The sequence below is a fragment of the Quercus lobata genome, chromosome 3 (genome assembly GCF_001633185.2).
Source record: "Quercus lobata isolate SW786 chromosome 3, ValleyOak3.0 Primary Assembly, whole genome shotgun sequence".
NCBI lineage: Eukaryota > Viridiplantae > Streptophyta > Magnoliopsida > Fagales > Fagaceae > Quercus > Quercus lobata.
The window spans coordinates 5,205,234-5,218,622 of NC_044906.1; the positions used below are offsets into that span (position 1 = coordinate 5,205,234).

General features: G+C 36.7%; 2 protein-coding genes across 3 annotated transcripts; one reads left to right on the forward strand and one right to left on the reverse strand.

The window, feature by feature from the left end:
- Positions 1-582: 582 nt before the first annotated feature.
- LOC115981960 (nuclear transcription factor Y subunit C-9-like) lies at positions 583-3,784 on the forward strand. Of its 2 annotated transcripts, none has more exons than XM_031104408.1 (3): positions 583-631; positions 1,575-2,399; positions 3,481-3,784. In XM_031104408.1, exon 2 carries the CDS (start codon positions 1,585-1,587, stop codon positions 2,371-2,373), a length of 789 nt encoding a protein of 262 aa, XP_030960268.1. In that variant the 5' UTR covers positions 583-631; positions 1,575-1,584; the 3' UTR covers positions 2,374-2,399; positions 3,481-3,784. The 2 variants fall into 2 exon arrangements, with proteins under 2 accessions (XP_030960268.1, XP_030960270.1); XM_031104410.1 differs by having other exon boundaries at positions 1,584-2,399.
- Positions 3,785-4,462: 678 nt separating this feature from the next.
- Positions 4,463-10,281, reverse strand: LOC115982104 (increased DNA methylation 2-like). Its single transcript, XM_031104619.1, has 3 exons — positions 10,200-10,281; positions 5,403-6,452; positions 4,463-5,020 (listed from the first exon to the last, which is right to left on the reverse strand). The coding sequence occupies exons 2-3, from the start codon at positions 6,421-6,423 to the stop codon at positions 4,767-4,769; spliced, it is 1,275 nt and encodes a 424-aa protein (XP_030960479.1). The 5' UTR covers positions 6,424-6,452; positions 10,200-10,281; the 3' UTR covers positions 4,463-4,766.
- Positions 10,282-13,389: the final 3,108 nt, after the last annotated feature.

The following is a 13,389-nucleotide window of genomic DNA, read 5'->3' on the forward strand; positions in this document are numbered from 1 at the left end:
AAGATTTATTTTACAAATCGATATTAACCACTCTTTTTGTCTTTTCATTCTTTTTTATTGGTTTGAAGAGATTTAACTTAAAAATAATAATAATAATAATAAGAGATTTAACTTTGACAAGAGAGTTTAGAATAGCTAGTTTAGAATAACAATGGAAGAAAGTAAAAGCTAAAAACTAGCTAATAAATTAATTAATGGAGGTAAAAATATGCAACTTTTTTCTAAAGGGTAATATAGTCAGAAACAACAAAGGTACCCATAAAAGTTCGGTTATGACAGTATTAAAGTCAGAATCGAAAAACACACTCAGCTTTTTCGTTACCTTTCTTCCTTTGCTTTCTTCTTAGGTTCGTTCCCAGAAAACTAACATTGATCACTGTTTTTTTCTTTTTCTTTTTTCTAACAAAAAAAATAAAAAAAAAATTGTTTTTTTGAAACCCTAAATTTGGTATGAAAACCAATTTGGGATCTTTTTGTATACTGAGAATTTTCCAAAAATAGCTTCGACCCATAAAAATTCCTGTTGTATAGAACAGATCTCTGGAAAGATTTTTCTGATACATAAATTTCTTTCCTTTCGTTTTTCAGGTCCTCAATCTTGAAGAACACAGCTTATATCCTTCTGGAAAAGGTTCCAAATTTATATCTTTCTCTAATATTTACATGCAAAGATGTATGTGTTTTTGTATGTTTGTGTTCATGTGTGCGTTTATTCTGTATGACACTCTTTTTGGGTTATGTTTCTTGGGAATGTGAATCTTTGTGGCATAGGTAAATTTGGTAGCCTTTTGAGCTATAATGGGGTTTGTGCTGTTTGATTCAATAATAGTCATATCATTGTTAGGTTTGAATTTAATCTGTTAGATATTGTCTGCTTCTCCTCGTGATTAATAGATGGAAGATCTCTTGTACAGGTTGTGAGGTAAGTATATCCTGGTTTGAAATGAAAGTGTAGAAAGGCCTATTTTTGTATAATGCTTATGCTTTGTTGGGTATAAATTTCCAACCTTTGTATTAAATCTCAAAAAAAAAATTCATCTACCCAAAAAATAGAAGCTCATAATTACTAATGTCCACCCATTTTACTGTTTTTCTGTGCATATCATTGTTTATATATCTGCACCTAGGAGCTTCTGCTTGGTTCTGAATGATAAATCAAGAGGTCTGTTTTTTTGACGAATTTTCTTGTAATTTTGATGAACTCAGAATCAAATTTTTATTTGTTTGATGTCTTTCATCGTTGGGAATGATAAAGTTAAGAGCCTACTGCCCTGTTGACAAGGTAGATTTTACACTTGTTGATGGCCAATGAGCTCTAGCTTAACTGGCACCTTCCTTCTTGTAAGTGCTAGGTGGAGGGTGAGGTTGCGGTTCAAGCTCACTGGGTGCTTGTGTAACTTACCATTTAAAAAAAAAAAGATTTTACACTTGTTGATTCAAATTCCATTCATGCATTTAATATTAAATAAAATTATATCATGTTGACTATTCATTTCAAAATATGTGCCTAATTCTAATTTATATGTTTTGTTATGGTTGCATTAAATTGAAGGAATTAAGTTTTGTGTTATTAGTTTGATCAGAATGGATCAGCAAGGACATAGCCAGGCCCCATCTATGGGAGTGATTGGTAGCGGAGCTCAATTGCCATATGCCACTAACCCATATCAGACTGGTCCAATGACTGGGGCACCGGCTCATGGATCAGTGGTTACATCAGTTGGGGCTATTCAATCTACAAGTCAGCCTTCTGGAGCTCAGCTTGCACAACACCAACTTGCTTACCAGCACATCCACCAGCAGCAACAACAGCAACTTCAGCAACAACTCCAAACCTTTTGGGCAAATCAGTACCAAGAAATTGAGAAGGTGACTGATTTCAAGAACCATAGCCTTCCTTTGGCAAGGATCAAAAAGATTATGAAGGCTGATGAGGATGTAAGAATGATATCAGCTGAGGCACCAGTAATATTTGCCAGGGCATGCGAAATGTTCATCTTGGAGTTGACCTTGCGATCTTGGAATCACACAGAAGAGAACAAAAGGAGGACACTTCAAAAGAATGACATTGCAGCAGCAATCACAAGGACTGATATCTTTGATTTCTTGGTTGACATTGTGCCAAGGGAGGATCTGAAAGATGAAGTGCTTGCATCAATCCCAAGAGGAACAATGCCTGTTGGAGGGCCTGCTGATGCTCTCCCTTACTGCTATATGCCATCTCAGCATGCTCCACAGGTTGGGACTCCTGGGATGATCATGGGTAAGCCTGTGATGGACCCAGCTATGTATGCTCAGCAGTCGCATGCCTACATGGCTCAACAGATGTGGCCACAGGCACCAGACCAACAGCCATCGCCCTCAGATCATTAGAAGCTGATGCATGGAAGCTGAGTAGCGTAAGTATTCATTTCCATTTATTGCCGGGTTGTGTATGAAAGCTGAAATAGTGAAGTGGTCATTTAAACATGTAAAGATCAGTGTTTTTGCTTTAATTTCACTTTTCCCTCCCTTTTTTTTTTTTCAAAATTTGTCTTCTGTTTTGCCAAGAGTCTTGTAACTCAACTGTCATTTTTTGGTATTTCCAACAGAGACATCCAAGGTTCAAGTCTCCGCATCCAACTATAAAAATAAATAAATAAATAAAATGTATCTTGTCTTAGATTTTTCTGATGAAAATTGGAACTATGGTGATTTAGGTAACCAAATTTTACATTCTTCTCTTTTTGATAAGACAAATTTTATGATCTTCTCATTTATCATGACATGGCATTTATTCATAAATTTAGCTGTAGTTTTATGGATAATTCCCATGCTACAATGTTTTTTTTTTTCTCATAATAAATTTGGTTTGCTTTATTCTAGTCAGAACTCTAGTTGTTATGTTGACTATTCATCCTTTGACACCTTAAAGCCTAGTTTTTTGTCATTCTCTTTTTAGATTAAGGGAGGTATAAACACAAAAAATATGCCATTTTACTTTAGAGTTGTCACTGCTGGAGGTTGTGCCCTTTGAGTTCTACATTTGGGTTTAGCAAAAGCAACACCAAGTAAAAGGGACGATCTAAATATCTTGGACTTAAGATGGATCGGGCTGTAGGCTCTGAGAAAGTTTTCTCGGGGAAGGAATAACAAGAAGCTTGCAATAACATGCTCCAAGCCTCCAATCCCTTGTGTGGATTTTTCCCTCCCTTTTAAAATATATATGAGAAACCTGAGCATGCTATATTGATTTAAAAAATCTTACATGAGTTCCTGCACTTGTCAGTCAAAATATCCTCTAATGCAGTGAGGCATTTTGCACTTTTTGTAAACATAAAGATGAGTTTTACTTAATGTTTAGGTGGATTTGATATGTTTTGAACATAAAAATAATATTTTTTATCTTTTTTTCTTGTCTTCTAGGACTATTGCTTCTGTTTCGCATTTCATGTACGTCTGTTTTTTGCTTACCTTTTTTTTTTTTCCTTTTTTTGGCAGAGTTGTTGTTTCTCAAGATATCTGGGGAATGTCAACGCACTGTTTAGGGACGTCTTAGTAATGAACAAGTACAATCAATCAAGATTTGAGCTAAAGACAAGCAAACTTTATGTAGATAACTATGCTTGAGAAGAATAGCCAATCTTGATTGGGCTGGATTGAGCTGGAGTTTCTTTCTTGCTTGTTTTATTTATTTCTTGTTTTAGCCAAAACTTGTTACTTAAGATGAATGAATAGAAATCAACTTAAAAGTAATGCCTCCATCTTTGATGAGCACAAATGAAACAAGAGTTTTCTTTTTCTATGGATTTGTTTCTTTCTTTGCCTATGCAAGATGATTTCCATCTAGCTAATAGGAAGGAATAGTAGCAGATAATATGTTGGAATTATGTGAAATTGTCATCGAAGGCCTGGAAGGTGCTTTGTATCTTATAAGATAGAGATGCAACTTTTCTACCGACATAACCTAGTGCCAATCAGTAGGCTGGGAACTAATACCTTTGTAATGAAAATGCTCAGAAGATATTTGTGTAATTCTTCCATGCCCCAGTTGATTCGACATTGGAGAATGGAGAGTTTTGTTCGGTAGAACCTGAGTGGTTAAACCTGCCCAAATTGCCTTCTTGGAGATGACATCAAAATGAGCCCAAGACACTTCTGAAACATATTTTTTGAGGATAAGGGCTACGCAAACTTTTGAAAGTTTTATTTTGCATGCATTATTTAGGTAATCCTTTTGAGTAGGGTCTTCCTTCTATGCGATACAATTTTACTGTTGCTTTTCTTTAATTGGGAATTTCCTAAGCGCCAAGAAAATCATATGCTGACTTTTGCCAGAAATCGCATGTGCATCAAAGGGTTGACATACTTTGTTGAATGGGGTAGAGCACCTGTATTTGGGTACAAAAACCTAATACAATGAGATGATACCCAGAAATAAGGGTCAACATGCTCAATCTCTATTACTAATTTTTGTATTCGTATAAACAAGAATAGTCAGCCACGATTCATCCTCAAATATTCTTTCGGAAATCCTCTATGACATGGGTTTGGATTTGTTGTAGGGTATATCAGGGGCCAAAGAAAGGAGATTGTGGAAGGCGTAAAACTAAGCCACTGTCGCATCAAAATCCCAACAGGAAAACAATATTTAAGGAAAATAAAATTAAAAACAGATGGAGATGATATACAATGGTTCTTAAAACTCATCAACCTAGAACTTCTATCCAGATTATACAGTGACCCCTCTAATGCATTAAGATGAAGAATTTTAACAACACATGAGGTTATTGATCATTTTGATGTCTCCCTTTCATCACAATTCCCTCAAGAACCCCGTCAGTGCCAAAATTACCACAGAACTGTTGAGGATCAACTGGACCAGGCAGCTGAAATGATATGGAGAAGTGTCCAGGTGGACAGAGGTTCTGTGTCTGCATTTCAAACACTTGGGAGTACCTGTACACTGTTTTCTCCCCAGTCGTTGTCACTCCTTGTATCAATACTTTGCCATCAATTTCAACTTCACAGCTAAATTCCCCTGCAGTGAGAGAAAAATCATATCAATCATTGATAGTAAGACCCATCAGGGTGAAACAAGAGGCTATAAGAGCAATAGGGAAACACTGGATGATTTTGATGTCAAGTTAGCACTTTCAGTCATCAATACAACGAAGACATCACCAAAAATAAAAGCAGAAAGATTGGGGGGAGGTGGGGGTTGTGCCATTCTCCTATACACTGCTATGATTCCATTCCTTAAGATTTCCTAAATCTATAAAATATATGATGCAAAATAAACAAGAGGAGTTTCATATATTTAGAATGCATGATACAAAATCTCAGTCCTAAAGACATTTTACAGCTACCACGGAGAGCAACTATGTCATAAGTAATTTTTTTAGTCCTAATCAGTAACTTACTTTCATCTCTTTTCACTCCTGGAAGAGACACACGAAAGAGGTACGAGTCGTCACATTCCCCAATGTCCATGAGTCCTATAACTGGTCCCACCTGTCCCATGGCTGCACTCCCAGTCAATGCAAATCCACTTTTGGTAGCAGCTACAATATTAGTCCACTCTTTTTTAGTTGGGTGAGAAGGAAGAAAAATCATAGCCGGACCAACTTTCTCCATGGGATTGGAATCATCTTTAGTTGGCAAAGAAGCCATATAACTATACATCATAGGTTTACCACTATATGGCACACTACTGATAGGTGCCACAAAATGGAAATGTTGCTGATGATCCTGTGGGTTGAGGATATCATCTATGCGTCTCGTTTTCTGAGAACCACGGGAAGAACTTGGGGAAGGCAACTCTCTGTTAGACTCATCCTCCTGCACTGCTGCATTATGTAAACCAGCACCATATATAGAAGTGTGCAACCTTGCTGCATCACTATCCAAAAGAAAATCCTCCAGCCCAGTTAGCCTCTTAAACCTTTCAATATCCTCTGGCTTAATGTAAACGATCTCCGGGTTGTTAATAAATACAATGTTCTCAATGATTTTATGTCGATTTTTGAACCTTGAATGAGGATGCAATTGCAGAGGAAAGAGATCAGGAAATTGAGGGTAATTGGCAGCAGGGTCCTGTCCCTGAGCAGGGACATTTCCTTCAAAGAACTGGTACAACAACGGTAATTTTACGGTGACAGATTCAGCAGCCTTCCTAAGTACATAATAGTACACCCGTTCTACTTCCACTGTTTTCATGTGGGTCCCAGCTAGATGATCAGAAGTATATGGAGGAAGTCCCTCAGCTATTCTTTGCAAAACTGACTTTTGCAGCCTCTCCCCTTTGAGATCCGGGCCAAAGTAAGTACCCATGATGAAGTACAAGAGGAAAAGCTGATTATCATCTAGTATATGACTTTGTACATTGTTAGATTCTAATCCCCCAGAAGTAATAGGTTCAGTAATCTGAGATGAGCCATCCATTGCCACTAGTGATGTTATAAATCAGAGGTCTGCATAAAAATGCCACAAAGATTATTAGAATTGAACAAGACAACAAGACACAATGATTTTTTAGTTATAAAAAAGAGTTTGACAAAAAGCATAGCATCAATAGATGAGATGAAATACATGCAAGTAAAGTTACTAGAAAGAGTGTAGCATTGACGCTTCTGTGTTCTTCACTAAATTCTTTGTCCTATATAGTAAACTCTGCAACATTTGAGGGCACGTAATGCACAATACCATGACTTAAGGGTACTATATTTTATGGAATCTATAAAAATCCCTTTCAAATGATTAATATCTTCAAAAGTTAAATCTTTGTTAGAAAGAGCATGCTGCATTGTCCAATACCATAAAGAATGGAAACCAAATTTATATTTTCATAGGTCATCGGAGAAAAAGGGGAAGAAGGTGCAGCTGATCTTAGAGAATCATTTTAAGATCTTGACACAGGCCAGTAGTCCAAACACTGTTAAAGAAAAGAACAACTACTAGGAGAGTGAATTTTAGCTCTGAACCAACACATATCAACATCCACACTCTAAACAAAGTTCTAAAAGCCACGCCCTTTGTAGAACCACTCCAGAAATACACTGAGATGTTCCCAAAGAAGGTTTCAGAACACAGATGTGATGTGCTGGATAGCACCCAGAATATATGGTCTAATTATCCTTGAAGCACCCTTTTAAGTGAAGATTTGCCACAAAATTGACATATTAAAATCCATTAGTTATATTCTTGAAATAATTACAATCAAGAAATTACACTATGGTTATCACAAATGGCTAGAAAGAATCTGGATAACACTATCAAAGAGGGATTTGCGATGTTTTGGACACAATATGAGTATCTTGCTTTAAAAACACAGCTAATACACCTCTTTGGGTAGTTTTAGCTGATGCAAGTCTTGAAAGTATATCAAAGGAATTTTAAGTTCATAGATCATATGGAGATATTCAATGAGTAAAGCTGTTGTAGAATGTGCTTCTTCTTAGTTGGAAAGTCAACCTTACTACTTTGCTAAACACAAAATTGGTAGCTGCAGATTTATCAAGATAGTAACAGTCCAACATAGAAGGAATAGGAGCTCAGTTTGTTTACCTATAGTTGGGAGTGTTATTCGTCACAAGCATGAGGGAAAAATATTGCTAGCTGTTAACAATACAAATCAATTCTATGTGAATTGCAGCAATATGCAGATTGAATTAAGAAGACATTTAAAACGTAAACCCATTGATGATTCAGGCATGCAGCTACACAAAATGGGGAAAATTCCAACTATAGAGTAATATTCGGATCAAAGACAATTATAATATGCTTAACTATCCAAATAAAAAAGGCATTTAAATATGCACTGCCAAATCATTTGACAATATTCAATAAATTTCAGATTTTATGCGTTGAATTTCACAAACAGTATATTAAACATGCATATCATTATCTTCAGTATCAAAAATTCTTTCATCAATTCAGGCCCTCCAATTTCAGGAGAGAAGAGTTACTTTTCACCATTTTTTGTGAAGACTGTAAAAGAAATTATTTACTGATACTTATTTTCACATACTGGAGGAGGTAAAACCATACTACAGTAATAAATAAATTTGTTAGTGTATTGTGTGTATTGCACTGCCCATATTTAATAAATAATTGATTTGGTTAAACATTTTCGGTTGTTCCTCAAGGAAAAAAAAAAATACTAGAATACATGAATTGGTATACATCTAAATGAACTAATCAATATATACAGGCCATGACCCCAATGTGACCAAATTGGCAATTATGTCAGTATGTCAAGGTTTTTTACATTCTTAACTGCTCACAACACTTCTTTTACTTTATTGGAATTGGAATATAGATTAGGGCCAGCCTATGCTGATAACTATATGCATTAGACGATGTAGCTTTGTATCAACTATAATTCAAACAATAGTAGGCACTTGAGAAGGCTTTGCGTGTGTGTGTGTTGTTCGGACTCAAAATGATTTCTGCTGATGATGAAAGAGCCCATTATCAGCAATTTTACAGAAACCCAAATTAAACTGGAAGCTTTTAAAAAATATGGCCCTATTGACAATAATCAGGAAATATGTTTAACCGTTAAGGCAGAAAGATTTAACAGGCTGTCATCAAATTGTGGTTTTTGGCTAGTGGTATACGAAGAATAAACAAGAAGTCAGAGAATACAGAAGAAAACAAATCAGTCAACTAATTTTGCAGGAAAAAAAAAAATCTATGGGCCTTCACTTGATAGACAAAATGAGCATGCTGGACAGGATCCGCTTTTTCTTGAAACTAAAAATCCTATGAAGGTACGTTAACAAACTTTGCATGGGCCAGAAACATGTCACACAAGAATGACAGGCATTAGATACATAAAAAACTTTAGCAGGGACCAACAAACAATGTGGACCATGATTGATTTTCAACCTCATTAAACTAATGAGTAATCTACAATTTCATTGCAAAAATAACAATTTCTATGACACAATTAATAATTATACCACTTTGCCTTGTATATGAGAGTTTATTTCACAAAAAGATTTGCCAACTTAATCTCTGTCATGGGAATTTGGAGCTCGATTCTGATAATATTTTGTGAACATTGCTAAACAGCAACTCGAGAAAGATGACAGGATTATTATCTTGCTTATATAAAATGTATGTAAACTGGCCTGAATGATGAAGGAAAACGAAAAGGCAAGTCAACCAAGATTTAATCCCAACTTTGAATATTTGAAATGGATTGTGAAACATTATGTTGTTTCTTTATATATTCATGGAATTTAGAAATCCAGTCAACTTGGACGAATCCTGTAATTGTAGTTGGCATGTAAAAGTTAAGCCCTGAATCCAAAAACTTGGACAAAGTTTAGAAGAGTATGGTCCAAAATTTAGAATATTCAGCTAATAATTTCATATTTTGATCAACGTATTGGATAATCAATCAAAACACAGTGAGTTTGAGAAAAAGCGTACAGAGATGGTTGCTTTGGATAATGTCAAGATTTTAAACATTTAGCAGAAGAATAAGAAATGTAAAAAGTTTAATCCAAAACCCACCATAAAATGAAAAATTAACCGAGTAAAAGATTTTGTCAGCGTGTACAAACAACAAAACAGATCAACACACTTTTTTTTTTTTTTTTGAGGTTGAAAAATTCTCATGACTATGATATATACTTCAAATAGAAATCAAATACAAAGAAACAAAATGACTATTCCATATAGCATACATCAAACATGCAAACTTGCATTCAATGAAACACCACCTTAATCACTACATGACATGGAAATAAATTCATTCCTCAAAATCTCAACTTGCACGAATAGAAGCCAAGCTCAAAGTAAATCAAACAAACCCATTTAATTCCAAATGCTATCAAAGGCATATATAACTAAGTCAGGACACATGCAGCAACCAAAGACACATGCAATTAAGGATAGTTCACCTTAATCACCAAACCAAACAAGGCATTGTGTTATTCCTTAAAATTCTCAAATGCCCATATACAAAAAAGTGGTGGGAAACACAACCAACCCAATATTACTGCCAGAAAAAAGTAAAATTGACCCAGTAGCAAACACTACATGCCAAACACAAAGGTCTTCTTATTAAATCCCCACGTGAAATTCAAGCACAACCCAGAAATCAATTCTCAAGCTTATAAGAAATCCAAACCAAACAATAGCCAATGAATTCTTTAAGAAAAAACACACAAACATTGAGAGATAGAGTTTAAGGAGAAGAAACTAACCAGAGAGAGGTTCTGAAACTCCATTGAGGTCTTTTTTGTTTTTGGGTTGGTGTCACTAAAACAAATAAAGAGCATTAGAAATGCGCAGGGGCGGTCAGTATTTCATTTGGGAAGGAAAACACAGAGGCAAGAGCAGTGTGGCACCTTTGGGTTTGGCCCGTTTGGGTGGTGACATGACATCATTTTAACCAAAAAAGCAATGAGATTTCTGTTTGTTTTTAGGGGGTTATTGGGAATTATGTTTTAAAAAATGTATTGGTGGGCCCAATACATTTTTTTGCTGAATGGTGGGCCCAATACTGGGTATTTATAGCCTAATCATGCTTATGTTAGATTAAAATAATTTTTATTAAAAAAATAAAACCTTGCAGTAGAAATGTTGTATTTACATTTTTCTTATATTTTAAACAAAGTCGTTCAATATTTAAATTCTACTCTTTTATCTTCTCTCTCTCTCTCTCTCTCTCTCTCTCTCTCTCTCTCTCTCTCTCTATATATATATATATATATATTGTTTTCCTAGGATAAGAGCTATCAGTGTAATTAGGTAAATTGTACTTAGACCCAACATTTATATCAATTATAATCAAGATTTTCACCAATTTTGTATTGTTATTGTCTAGTACTAGCATTTTATTCAATTTGATTTTCTCAAAAAACAGAAATTAAGAATAAAAAGTATTTTCAATTTTTCATTAAAAAAATTAAAATAAAAGGTACATAACTATGCAAAATTTCATTTTGTTCTCTTTTTTTTATCAATATTTCTAACTATTTAAAATAACATTAAATATTAACATAGCTATAACTATGCAAAAATTTTAAAATTTTCCACATCTAAACAATTACTTATCTTGAAACAATGGGGAAAAAAAATCTATGACCATGTATGTAGCACATATAATAAGGTTAATTATTAATTACTTGAGTTATTTTTTTATTATTTATACTACTATTTAAGGTTTTCCTTCATTGGATTCCTACTTTTTAATGCCCAAAAACCATAAAATTCACATGTTTAGAAAGTTTAAATTGTAGGGTTAAACATGTAAAATTATTGATTTTAAAACTCCAAAAATTTAGATAATTTGAAAAACTAGTTTTTCCATCCATTTTTCTCCTATCCACATTTCAAATTTAAATTCCTAAATTTTGGCCACTTTTATATCTCCCTTTTTAATACTAAAATTGTGGGGCCCGGCCCAAAATAATGGGCTAGTCTAACTACAAGCCCGTCCGAGAAGCATCCTGTCCGAGGAGAAGTCACAGATAAAGCATTATTCAAGCCCAATCGCGGTAAAAGAAACCTGTCCGAGGAGTAACTCCTCCTCGGACATTACGAAGTCCGGACGAAGAACTCGCCCCAACCATTGCAGTTCATCCTCCCAGCATATAAAAAGAATAAAACCCAAAATATCTCATGGAAAGCTGCCACCACCACATTAAATGTGCCACAACCACCCTCTTGGCCGCATTAATGAGGAAAAGACCCCTGAACAGTACTACCTTGGCCACTGCAACTCACAAGGGAGTGATAGGGGTGTCTGATGGGACAGGTGCTCAAGTAGATGCTTAGATGATCAACAAGTGTAAGGTTCAGATAAGAATGAGAGAGCTATATAATGTAGTGGAGTCCCTCAAAGAAGGGGGACAGAAAAATGTATTCGGAACTGAAGAAATAGAATCTTCTGTTAGATATTCATCCTTGTGTTTTTGTTCCTGCAACAATATTGTCCATGCATCAGACCGAATAAGCTCACTGAGGCTAAGTTCTTTGACCCATCCTCTACAAATATTTATTGTGGGTTGCGCCTTGGGCCAAGGCCTGATCAATAGGGTTTGGGCCAGGAAAATCGTGCAACTACAATTGGCGTCGTCTGTGGGAAAAACTAGGGCATCAGCTAGCACAACAGTCGAGCATGGCAGAACTAGGTCCACACCAGGAGAATCCTCACCAGGCTAACTCCCAACAGACACAACCCGCCGAGTCCAACAGGCAGAATAACCCCGCCAACCCAGGCGGCAGGGGGAATCGTAAGGGAAGCGTGCATACTATCCGGACGAGCCAGAGTCACACTCAGATAGGTAGTCACGTGTCCTAGAGGCGAAATAGTCATCAGGCCAAGCAGCGGGAGATAGATGACCTGAAAAGAAAGCTACGACATGTGCAGCGCAAACGATCTCCCTCTGACTCAGACGAGTCTTCTAATGCGGAGGATGCGAGTTACCGACGGAGGTCAAGGACCCCCCAAGTGGAACCTTTTCCTGCGAAAGGGAACCACGCCCTGTATGGAAATATGAGATCCCATCCAGCAAGGGTTCGGGGAACGATGCTATGAAGAAGGCGCTGGACCAGGTTTCAAGGTCACCCTTCACGTATAAAATTGAAGGGGCTAAGCTACCTCGACGCTTCAACCAACCGGCGTTCGCCATCTATAACGGCCGAGCAGACCCGGTAGAGCATGTGAGTCAGTTTAACCAGAAAATGGCAATCTACTTGCAAAATGAAGCCCTAATGTGCAAAATCTTCCCATTCAGCTTGGGATCAATGGCAATGAGGTGGTTCAACAGCCTAAAGACAAATTCCATAGGCTCCTACAATCAGCTCACTCAGGCTTTCTGCTCCCGTTTTATTACAAACACCAGAGTCCCTCGACCCCTCAGTTCGCTGTTGTCCTTATCCATGCACGAAGGAGAAACCCTGAAAGCATACTCGGATAGATATTGGGAGGTGTATAACGACTTAGATGACAACCATGACGATGTTGCTATCAGCACTTTCAAAAGCGGTCTCCCCACCGAGCATGGCTTAAGAAAATCCCTTACTGGTAAACCAGTTGCCGACGTTCATCAGTTGATGGATAGGGTCGACAAGTACAAAAGGGTGGAGGAAGATCAGCTGCAAGGAAGGGGAAAGGAGAAGGTTATCCCCCCCAAGGCAAATGATTTTAGGTCGGAACGGTACAACCCTAGCCAGCCGAGGAGAGATTTTTCTCGACAGGCTGGACGAGCAACCCGCAGACAGTGAATGCCGTATTCAGGGAGCCAGTACAACAGGTGCTGGAGAAAGTAAGAAACGAGCCCTATTTCAGATGGCCGGGAAAGATGGCTGGAGACCCTTCCAAACGTAACCAGAACCTGTACTGTCACTATCATCAGGACCATAGGCATACCACTGAGGATTGCAGGA